This window comes from Chaetura pelagica, unplaced genomic scaffold (assembly GCF_000747805.2).
Source record: "Chaetura pelagica isolate M959 unplaced genomic scaffold, ChaPel_1.0 scaffold428, whole genome shotgun sequence".
In the NCBI taxonomy this organism is placed as follows: Eukaryota; Metazoa; Chordata; class Aves; order Apodiformes; family Apodidae; genus Chaetura; species Chaetura pelagica.
Window position 1 is genome coordinate 575,363 of NW_009954311.1, and position 12,183 is coordinate 587,545.

Genomic DNA, 12,183 nt, shown 5'->3' on the forward strand with positions numbered 1-12,183 from the left:
CACAGCTTTTGAGGGAAAGGAAAATATTTTTGCCATTCCTATCAGTAAAATTAATAAAGTGATGAGACATGGGCACTGGCAGACTGCATCATCCTGTGCTCTCCTAGTAGCCAGCAGCAGAGACACTGACAAGGATATTCACAGCAGGCAGATGAAAAATAATCTGCCCCCATCAATGTCCTTTTCTAATCCATAACAGCTAGAAGTTGGTTTCAGCTCCAAAAGCAGAGGGCTTCATATCCTTCCCAAGACGTTTAGCTACTGTTAACTATGCTGGCTTGAGCTGTTCTTCTTATCCCCATAAATGTGCAGCCTTTGCTCTCCACCTCTACCCTGTCATTTCAGGCTGGTGAATGGAGCTGCCCTCCCCAGGTTTCTCTGGGAGCTCATCACTGAAGAGGATGTTCTCTGTCCTTGTTATTTTTCAGTCTTCAAATCCATCCTGACTGGCAGCCAGCCCTCTAGCATCTGCTGGATTGATTTCAAGATTCAGTGGGATTTTTTGTTGTTGTTGTTAACTCTTCCTGCTCTTTTCTAAGTATTCCACTTTATAGCTGAAATGGGGCACACACAGGCTTTTTGCAGAGAACTGGGCAGTTTTTGAACTCAGGAAAAGGTATTTCTGGAAGAAATGTTGTGGTATTCAGAGGAGATAATTTATAGTAGAGGAGAAAATAAGATGATAACAATGTACTCAGATAACTTCTAAAAACATGTCAGAAGTTTATCCTTGGAAAATCTGCCTGAGAACCATTTGCAGTCAGATAAGAAAACAGTTGGTGTTGTCATGGTGTGGTGGAACATCTCTGGTAGGACTAGGGCTGGAATTATTGCCAAACAAGTTGATCTGTCTGTATTTTGAAGCTCTTACAAGTCAGTAAGAAATTCTGTGAAAAACCCCATAGTAAGCAGGCCGGGATTGTGTATCTGCTTTTAGTTCAGCCCCTTCAGAGCTTCTGCTTGTCATTCACTTCCTCACTTCAGTAGACCCTGATGTAACTGAGCCCTCCTTGGATGAAATCCTGATTCCATTTAAGTTTTGATTTAATTGATGCTGGGATTACAGCCTGGAGTTTGGAAACATGAAGATGGGTTTTACACACAAGCCCTTGTCTGCATGGCTGGGGAGTCAGGTCCCACCTGTGGCTGAACTGCAAGGTCCTGAATATTATCTGTGGATGACTTACAATCTTTTTTTGTTTGCTCTTGTGTGTTGCTGTAGAGGTGGAAAGCAGTTTCCAAGCTAAACAACAAAATAACCCTTAAGCCATGGAGTCCAACCAGGAATCCTCACTCTTCCTGGTCAAGATCTTGGAGGAGCTGGACACGAAGCAGAACACGGTTTCTTACCAGGACCTTTGCAAGTCCCTGTGTGCAAGGTTTGATTTGTCCCAGTTGGCCAAGCTCAGAAGTGTGCTGTTCTACACTGCTTGCCTGGATCCTAATTTCCCGGCGACTTTGTTCAAAGACAAAATGAGATGCACTGTGAACAATCAGCAATCAAAGAAAATCATGGTCGCAGCAGATATAGTAACAATATTCAACCTCATACAAATGAATGGGGGAGTGGCCAAGGAGAAACTTCCAGTTGCAAGGCAGAAGGTGAAGAAGAAAGAGTCCTTTGAGTCCTGTAGGTCTGACACAGAGCTCTGCAACGTGGCAGATTGTGTGCCCAACTGTGAGCTGAACGACCAGGAGTTTCACCGGGGCTTTCCAGTCAGAAGGTCTTCAAAATGCAGAAAGATGGAATGCAAAGACTGTCAACAGTTTGTCCCCTCGTCAGAACCCAACTTTTTACTTGGTGTTAATAAGGAGATGAAGGGCAGGGCTGCCTCTCTGGACAGGCTGCAGGCACTGGCTTCCTACTCCATCGCCGCATCCCCACCATGCGAGATGCAGAGCACGTACTTCCCCATGAACATTGAGAATGAGTCTATTTCAGACCAGGACTCCTTGCCTATAAGTGCAGGCATAAAAGAAACCTTCATTTCAAACGATGAGCCGTTTGTGATGCAATCGTGTATCCAGAAAAGAAATATATTCAAAGAAGATTTTCATAATCTGATTACAATATCCCCCAACTTAATACCATCCAACAAAAAGTCAGAAGATGGACACAGAGAGCCTCAGAACAGGAAAGAAAGCTCTAAGCAGGCTTTCTTCAACCACAGCTTTGAAATGCCATACAGCAGCCAGTACTTGAATCCAGTTTATTCTCCTATACCAGACAAAAGACGAGTGAAGCATGAAAGTTTAGATGATCTTCAAGCATCAACATATTTTGGCCCAACTACTATTCTTGGGCCTCAGGACACCAAAAAGTGGACTGGAAAGCCAACCAAGCAAACTGCCTGGCCATCTAAAAGCTGGAGCTTAAATACTGAGGAGGTACCTGACTTTGAACGATCTTTTTTTAATAGGAAGCAGCCTGAAGAGAAGTCACGATACCAGAGTTCCAACAACCCATCTCCAAACTTCCCTTCAGCTGACAGGCATCAGTCCTACCTAAATGTGAAGGATCAGCAACCGATGATGCAGACAAACTATGCTGTGAAACCAAATGGACATAAACCCAAGGAAATTCCTTCCATTATAGATGTGGAGAAACATGAGCCAGTCAAAAAGTTTAAGGATAAAAGCATTAATTGCACTTCTGTTCAGATCTTAAGCATTGACAGGACCACGAGTGTTGGGACACAAACAGAGCAGCAAGCTCTGGACCACAAGAAATGCAAGGATTTGTGTGCAGGAGGCCAGGGCAAGTACGGGGAGCGACACTCCCTGAAGCAGTCGGATGATGACTCTGAAATTGTGAGCGATGACATCAGTGACATTTTCCGGTTTTTGGATGACATGAGCATCAGCGGCTCGACGGGAGTGATGCAGTCTTCCTGCTACAACAGCACTGGCTCCTTGTCCCAGGTGCATAAGTCAGACTGTGAGAGCTCACCTGAGCACAATTTGACCAAGGTCTCCAACGGGAGCATCTGTAGCAAACTGGATAAAGCGGCCCGGGCAGACATCAGCACCACAGATGATGAGCTGAAAACGAGCGTCTGCAAATTAGTGTTGAGGATTGGTGAGATAGAGAAGAAACTGGAATCCCTCTCAGGCGTTCGAGAAGAAATCTCCCAAGTCCTGGGAAAACTGAGCAAGTTGGATCAAAAAATTCAGCAGCCAGAGAAGGTCAGCGTGCAAGTGGATCTCAACTCTTTGACAAGCGAAGGTGCATCAGATGAGAGTAACTCCCCACAGATATTTCAGTGCCACAATACTCCTCATGGGGGCAAACTGGAGAACAATCCAGAGTGGTGCTGTTCAGATGCCAGTGGAAGTAACAGTGAGAGTCTTCGAGTAAAAGCCTTAAAAAAAAGTTTGTTTACTAGGAGGTCATCAAGGTCATTAACGGAGGAAAACAGCGCAACTGAGTCCAAAATAGCCAGTATTTCAAACTCTCCCCGAGACTGGAGAGCTATTACTTACACCAACCAAGCTGGCATTACGGAGGAGGAGAGGAAAGAGAGAGATGGAGGAGAAAATAAGGACTGGCACAGGAAATCTAAAGAGGTAATTTCAACTTTATCTCGCATAATAAGCACTTAAAAATAGCCTAGTTACAAATATCTACCACAGTCATCACAAGCCTCAGGATATGACAATACTTTGCCCTGCCATATTATGTCTGTGTTTATTGTTAGCATGATTGAGTGATTTTGTACCTATATGTTCTTGCTTGGCAGCTGCACGACAGACAAGTTGTTCCTTAGTAGCACTATTTGAAAAGGGAGGTGGGGTAATGTGGGTGAGATCTTCAAAATTTGATGGTCTTCTTCATCATGAGGGCTGATATAATGAGGCCAGGTAATTAACTTGGTGAAAAGGGCATGAGGAAAATTGAAATTCTCTAGTGGTTGTTTTAGAGGGGATATTTTGAAATTGCATTGTGATGGCTTTTATCAGAGAAGGATGTGCATATTTAAAAGCCACAAAATGGTTTAATGGATTCAAGTCCTTCAAGAAAAGAATCCCTGTACATGCACCATGAGATGCAAACTGTAGTTATGGTCTGTGTATCTGGCTTTCATGGTCATTTATGGGAGTCTTAAAGTTCCCCGTGAGAAAATGCAGCATAGCTGTGAGCTTGGTTTGGTCACTTGGTGCCCATCCCACCCAACAGCTGCCCACTGCCATCTTCTCAGGTAGCACAGCTGTTGTGCTGGGCTCTGGTTACTGCACAGTCGAAACCATGCATGGTGTGGACTCCTGTTGGTTTCACGGACAGTGGAGAGGGGTGGGGGTCCTTCAGGCTGTGTGTCAATCAGCACCATGGGATGGACATGCTCTGCCTCCTTACGGGGAGGAAGGAGGGCACCAAAAGGTTGAGAAAGGAGAGGAAGGAGTTTGATAGAAATAAATGCAGTTGGATGAACAAGAAACCAGAAAGCATGGGTTATTAGGAGGTTGAAGAAGGGGAAGAAGGTTAACCTTTGTAAGCCCAGACTTTGGCTTTTCTGTACATTGGTATGCCCAGGGTGGAATGCTGGCTTTGGAAGTCCCTTCCTCACTCCTGCAGTAGACTCAGACTAGGTACTATGGATGGTGTGGTGTCAAAGGGGTGCTACCTAGGGGCTTCCCATGAGACTTCTTCATGTTAAGATTTGATCTGGAAACAGAAATCTGGAAGCCTGCATGGGGCTCAGCTCTTCCAGATCAGCGAGTCTTTTCTTTTCTTTGGATATCAGGGCCATTTTCAGAATATTTTTATAACCTGTAAACACTACAAAACCTAAATTTCCTCTGTTGAATCAGCTTTGTGCTCATGCCATGTTGAACAAGGAGTTGTCTGTAAAATGCTTTATTTTGCTCTGGTTGTGAGAAGAAGGGGGGCAAATGGATTAAGATCATCCAAAACCTTTGTCCTTGTTGGTACTTTTTTTTACCGTGGCTTAAGGAATATCATCTGGTGAGTCTGAAAGGAATATCTTTGTCCTTTGTATTTAACCCCCTCATAGTCCTGTTTCTTCTCTCAAATTCTTTTGAACCCTATTGCAGGCAGACAGGCAGTACGAAATCCCACAGCCACATAGACTCTCTAAACAACCAAAAGATGCTTTCTTGATTGAACAAGTCTTTAGTCCTCATCCCTACCCTGCATCACTCAAGTCACACATGAAAAGCAACCCGCTCTACACAGACATGAGGTTGACAGAGCTGGCTGAAGTGAAACGTGCCCAGCCATCCTGGACCATAGAGGAATACACGAGGAATTCTGGGGATAAAGGCAAGATTGCAGCATTGGATCTACAAGTGAGTCCTATTTGTTTCATTTGAGTGGCTTGATTGCAAATGGATGTTGCCAGAACATGCATTTAAGAAGGGATTTGGGTAGCTCAGGAAAGAGCTATGCAGTGTTGAGCCTGTAATCTTGCTGATCCCTATCCATCCTGACCAGGGCCAAAGAAAAATGTGGATGTTTGATTGCTGAATGCTGATCCTTAACAGGTTGGTGCTCCCAGCTTATTCTGCAATGGAGAGATATCTGCTGGTGTTAGTAGCTCCAAAGAAAAGTTTAGGAGCAAAGGGACACAGAGATGAACCTCACTGCAGGAAAGCAGAGGGGCGCAGAAGCTGGCACTGCTGCTTTTGCTTCTACCCTGTCTGAACTGTTCACAGAGAATTTAAGTGTTAGGGCTTTTTCCATTTTTGCCAGGAGCATGAGGCATGAAATACTTGTAGAAGATGCTCAATACCCTGACTGGTTTTGAAACACATCACTGTGCCTTTGAAAAGGCAGTTGGAACCAGAGTCATGGGAGGAGCAGATCAGCTCGTGTGATCTCACTGGGTTGCATTTTAGTTCAGCTTGAGGGATGTGCAGGCTCTTCTGCAGCAAGCAGAGCAAGTCACTGGGAGACAAAACCAATTTTTTTATTTAGATTTTCCCAAAATCTGGTGTATTTGAAATCACAATCCTGGCATCTAATGGGCTGCCCAGACCCAGGGCTGAGTGCTCACATTGGATACCCTGTCTGACCTGATAAACACAAGAAGTCTTCTAGGAAGGAAGATACCTGAGCACAGGAAGAGGAAGCTTGAAGAATCCCATCCAAAATGTGTAGACACCAAACAAATTTGGTCATGAAACACAAAATGCATCACATAATGAAGTCCGTACTGATGTGCAGATCACAGGGTATGGCTTATAGCATTTGTACAGCAGTGTGCAGCCCCATCAGGGGAACGGTGCTGACCTTGGGCACTTTGGGCTCCTTGCATGTCTGTGCAGAGAGAGCTGTCTCAGCTGGCTGTGGGCTTGGCAGCAGTTGGGGTGCACTGACCTACAGCTTGGGGCTGATGCTACCATGGCTCTGTGGAACCCATCAGGCTAAGCCCTACTAGAGCATTAGGATTCTGTGAGAAAGACTTGGATAGCCCTAGGAAAGCTGCCATGCCTCGGGACCCCGTGTTAGCTTGCTTGGAGTTAAAACCATCCCCCACACCGTGCTGTAGTGCAACTCCCATGAGCTTTTGTGCAGGAATTTGTGTGCAACAAATTAATCTCCTGGCTTGGCTCATGCAAACTTCCCTGTCCTCATCAGCCACAGCTCCTTGCTGTGGCTAAGGTGCACTCAGAGAGAAGCCAGGTAGCACAAGGACCAGGTTGTGTCTTCCCTCAGCTGCTCATTGGGACTTAAAAGCATTGGAGGGCTTTCTAATTTCCTAAAGCTGGCACTGGCAGACTGTTTGCTGAAGTAGGAGTAGGCTGAAAGAAGCTTCTCTGCAGCAGGCAGTCACAAAGCATCCCTTACCTGCTGCGTGGAAGCAGCAAGGGAGGTGATATTTGGAAGCAAGGCTCCCCTGGGAGAAGTGTTCTCCATCTGCTCCTTGTAGGGCTGTTTCCTTCCCTGTAAGCTGCTCTGCACAACTGTGAGCAAACCAGAGAAATCGGCTTATTGTCATCATTTATCTTTAGGATAAAGGTGATAAAACTTTACTGGTTTGATTTTCTCCCTCCAAAAGGACTGTCAGAAATTGTATCTACTCTGCAAAGCCCATGTCTAGACTTTATAATGGAGCTTACTGACAAACTTAAAAAATAGACACAGACTGATTAGTGGAGTTTTTTCCCCCAGTGATTAAATTTATTAGAACTGAAAGTAAATACATTATGCTTTAATGAACATTCTTACGTCTGGCAATGAAATGGGAAAGGAAGCTGATTAACAGTAATGGGCCTTTTTAATAATGTATCTTCCTTCTGAAGTAGCTAAGAGGTCAATACTAAGGCAGAGAGGTCCAAAACTGTAATTTCCTTGAAGCACAGCATGGTTATTTTTGGAGTTTTTCTACCTTCGTTGATCTAAAATATCTCCTGGAACCTGACAAGTCTTCTGGGTTTTCCTTCAAGAGAATAAATTGCAAAACTAGTCAGGCCAAAGTTTGTCCCAGGTGTGGGGTATGTGAGAGCTCTCATTGCTTTGCTCAGTGTGTGATGATCCAGTGGGACAAAATCTTGTCAGGCTATTTTCTGATGCCTTTAGAGTTGAGGTTGCTGATTATTTTCCTCACGTGAGGCTGGAACAGGTCAGTAAGAGTCTGAATGGTATAACCACAGACTCGACTGATGGTCTCTGTTTCAACATCCTAGCCCTATTGTAGGGAGCTTCATTTAAATCATCATAAAATCGTTGCTCAATTTTAACGTTTTTTTGAGGTAGCTATAAAATCACTTCTTGTTGTAGTTCTGTACATAAAGGAAATGCTACTTCCAAGCAAAGCAAAGTGTCAGCCAGTAGCTCATGGCCACAAAATCTGAATTAGCCAATTAAAGGCTTACCCAAATCCCTCTGAAGTCAGCTGGAGTTTCTTTGTGTGGAGTCCAAAGATCTTTGGATCAGGTCCTTGGCAAGCCCAGAAATTGTGTACGTTAAGGTATTCTCACTGGAACATTTTTATGTGGAATCTTTTCCATTTTTTAAATAAATGGCCTTTTGGAGCCCCAGACACAGGAGGCAGCTTCGAGGAAAAGCTGTCATTTTTCAAAAGGTTATTTCTGTTTTATTTCTTTATGCTGCTAAGTGCAATATGATGCCCACTGCTTGGGTTTCCCACTTTTTGTCTAACTGAAAGATGAATGGAAAAAAGCCAAGCAAGGTGGAAATGCAAAGCTGGAAGAGCTCAAATTCTGAGAAAGAAAGGAACTAAAAGATTTAAAAATAATAAAAAAGAAGAAAATGAGAAAAAGTTCAGATGGAGACACTAAAGTTCCCTGGATTGGCTTTAACTTTCTAACTAATTTTTTATTTTATTATTATTTTTTTAATTAAATGTGTGGAATGGGAGGGAGGGCAAAGTCTTTAAGTTCTTAAGCATACTTTTAAAATCACCTCCAACCCAGACAGCCTCAGACTTTGGCAATAAGCAGGGTATTGCCTTTTGTAGAAATAGTGTTTGTGCCAGTGGGGTTAAATGGTCACTTCTGTGGAGGTGGCCCAGGGCAACATGTGGTACCAAATTGTACCCCTTCTCCTCCTGCCCCTAAACCAGAAACACCTTGATGCATCCAGGTGATTTTCAGAAGATAAAGCTGAGGGTCACCTCGTCCTGGGTGATTTAATGGGAACCCACTGGCAAAGCCCTCCTTGGGGTGCTCAGCTCCTGCTGCCAGAGGTTGTGTTCCCACCCTGACCCAAGGGACCAGTGTCCCTGGGTGTTGCTGTTATGGAGGGGTCTGCAAAGTGTCTCTCCAGAGGGACTGGGTGGGCCTGGGCAATGAGGTCCTGCAAGCAAGTTTTGGTAGCAAAAGTAGGGTTAGCCTTATAAAATGTAGTGCATGAGGAGTACATGTCAAGAACCCTTCCCATCAGTGGGGCTTTAATCATTTAAAGAGCAGGAACAGGCTGGTAGTTGCTGACATCTCTGCTGTCTAGCAGATTAAAGAGATTTTATTTAAATGCCATCCAAGATGATGAAGTTTCCAGCAAATCAGAGGTAGGTGAGGGATTTTGTAGCAGAATTACAGTGTTGGAAGAGGTGTTTTTTTTTTTTGCATCATTTGTTGCCACTTTCATCAGCCTTGTGGAACTGGGACCAGGAGAAATGAAAGGATGTGAAAAGGAGCAATAACCCATTTTATCCTGACAGCAGACCCAGATGCAGTTGGGAGGCCTTCAGGCACAGCTGCTTAATTTATTTGTTTTCTTAATGACAGATCCCAGGCAATTAACAACTGTTTCCTTTTAATTTTTAGACCCAAGAATCTTTAAACCCGAACAACTTAGAATACTGGATGGAAGACATTTATACTCCTGGCTATGATTCCTTATTAAAACGCAAAGAAGCTGAGTTCAGAAGAGCAAAGGTTTGCAAAATAGCTGCCCTGATAGCAGCAGCAGCTTGTACAGTTATTCTGGTCATTGTAGTTCCCATTTGTACAATGAAATCCTGAACCCACCGACAGACCCGGGACTCCCGGCTGGGCAGGTCTCAGCTCACGCTGTGTTTCCAACATCTGATGGCAAAACTGTAAGGAATTTGTTCAGAAGGAATGCTCTGAGGATATCCCCATGGAGAATGCTGGAAAATGTAGGCAAAATACGTGGAAACTTTTTTTTTTTAAGAGTTATTTTAAATACCAGACAGTGTGGTGGAGTTAATGGGAACTCGGTTCCATTTTTATGCATTTTTTAAAGTGCAATATTTTTTTTTTTCCTAAAGAAACAATATAATGTTTTACAGAATCAGAGACTGATGAGAACCCAGGCAAAAGAGGAAGGTTGTCTGAGCTACGCTGCGTTTAAGGGAGGTATGGGTACATGGAGGTAGCACTGTATAGAGGGGATTGTTCTATATGCATTACATCGGGGAGCTAGGAAAGTCTTCAAGCTCTCTACAATGTAGAAAACTCTGAATGTATTGTATTTATTTTATAGTATTTATGTATTTCATGATCATTTGATTGTAAAGCAGACTGTGTAGCCATGAACAGAGTTCATTCCTATGTTCAGATTTAAAAGGGCTCTTTGTATTTGGTCTTGCCCGAAGACCCACTCTAACATCACTGAGTACTTAGATAAGTGCAATGTGCTGCAGACCAAAAAGATGATGTTTTAAAGCAATCACAAGAGGTTTTGTTGCTTCTGTTGAATAACATTTGCATAGAGCTGGCAAACTTGCCTTGCCAAAAGGGTGTTCTTTACCTCTGCAGACAGTGAAATTGTCTCAGTTTCACTGCTGCCAGCATGCAAAGCTGGCAAATCAAAGCCACTCTCTGTTAAAGTTCTTGGAAATGTAATCTGAACAGTTAGTTTTATTTTTTCACAAAGTCTTCGTGCCTTTTTTTTTTTTTTTAGACTGTAGATTAAACAGAACTGTTTAATTTTGCTATTTTAAGCCCATAACATAAATCACAGCATAATGGGTACTAATGGGGGTTCTTTTCCCACAAGCTTTCTGTACAGCTCAGAGTGCTCCTCAAACAGCAGGGCTGGTGGTTACTGAGCACTTACATGAAAGGCACAAATTCTTCAGCCCTGGTGGAAACGTGCTGTTAATGCAATGCATTCGGCACGGGGAGATTTGTTTCCCTCTTGCTAATGTACTTAAGAAGGATGGTTGACTCTACCGGTCAGCAAGCAGTCTGGATCCCATGGGAAATGTCCATTTGATGCTTTATCCCAAATGCAAATAGCAGGTTCAAAGGAATTCTCAAGCTATGACAGAAATTACCTGCCACGGTTAGTGAAAGCAAATACCCAGACAGCATTACTCCTCTGTCCAGTGTAGATGAAAAAATAATAATGATAATAAAAAAGCATTTTCAGGAAATAATGTGATCTTGCTGGTCCTCTAAGGGGAAGGAGATTCTTTTAGTGAATGCTCTTTATGTAGGGTAATTTGGTTTCTTCAGAAGCAGCCTCTCCCTACATGATGACACAGCAGCTAGGGAAGCATGGGATGCTGGTTCCTCTGGCTCCGTGGGCTGTGCCACACTTGCTGTTTGCTTCTAGCTGGTTTAAAAAAAGTAATGAGGAAAGGGAGTGTGGGAGGCAAAGGCTTTGTTGTGACTTTAGATGTGTGTCAGTTCTTTCCTGCAGCTGGGGACCTGTTAATGTGCTGCTCATGTGCTGTATTTTATTTAGAGGTAGGTGATCCTGGGACCTTGATCTATCAGGAGAAACAAGTGTAAGCACAGGGCTGGGTGTCCCATCAGCCACTCCAGATCAAGGATAAACCCCTAGGCTGGTTTATCTGCACCTGCCTGCCTGAATCCGGACCCAGACTCTGTAGCTTTGGCCCATGCCTGACACCAAGATTATTTCTCTTTCCTCCCAGATGCTGCAGGATGGAGTCACAGCAGGGAGGGAGCAATTCACACTGTCTATTTTAGGCTGCCTTTGGTCGTGGTGTGATTCAGAGCACCTGGGTTGAGGCGCTCGGGATCTGCGTGTAGCAGAGACAGGTAGAGAAACCTCTGGGGACGATTTGGAGCTGCCAGCAAGATGTCTAATATTAGACATGTGAACACACTCTGGTGGGCATTGCTCTGCAGTTTCCCTTATGCACAATTTTAGGTTGATTGTATATGTAAAAAAATAAATAAATAACCTATTTCTGGTTCCAGGTAATGTCAAAGCTGTTTCACACCCCTCATTGTCCCTGGGACAGCGAGCACGAGGTGCTGTCAGAAAGAGCAGAGTGGCCCAGTGTCAGTCCCCTGCCTGCCCACACTGGTGGTGACAAGTCCCTCGGAGGGGCAGGATGAGTGTGGGGGACACACCAAGCAAGCCCCCTGCCTTCACCAGCCCCCTCTGCTAGCCCCAATGGGCTGGTCCTGCCACCCCCATCCCAAAAGCAACATCTCAATAATCTGATTTTAGTAAATACCTGAATGTCCAAGGGGAGATGAGATGTGAGGAGGGAGCGGGAGGTGCCAGTGAGCAGGGCAGGGCAGGCTGGGGCTTTGCTTGCCCTGGTGCATTAGAGGAGGTTTGATGACCCTGTTTTGTCTGTGCAGGAATCTTCTCTTTGACTCTGAAACTCATCCAGCTGGCCGGGTGAGTCTCTGCATTAGAGGTGCAAAAAATCCTGGGCAGGATTTGGGAGGTTATAGAGCTGTGGATGACATGGAGCCAGCCCAACCCAAGCACTCAGCGTCCCAAGCATCCATGCTGCTTCTATTTTA

At 44.3% G+C, this 12,183-nt stretch overlaps 1 protein-coding gene across 1 annotated transcript; it reads left to right on the forward strand.

Annotated features, from left to right (window-relative positions):
• Positions 1 to 1,220: 1,220 nt before the first annotated feature.
• Positions 1,221 to 10,169, forward strand: KIAA1024 (KIAA1024 ortholog). The gene is made up of 3 exons (XM_010004046.1): positions 1,221 to 3,567; positions 5,053 to 5,307; positions 9,250 to 10,169. Exons 1-3 carry the CDS (start codon positions 1,270 to 1,272, stop codon positions 9,445 to 9,447), a joined length of 2,751 nt encoding a protein of 916 aa, XP_010002348.1. The 5' UTR covers positions 1,221 to 1,269; the 3' UTR covers positions 9,448 to 10,169.
• The last annotated feature ends 2,014 nt before the right edge of the window (positions 10,170 to 12,183 follow it).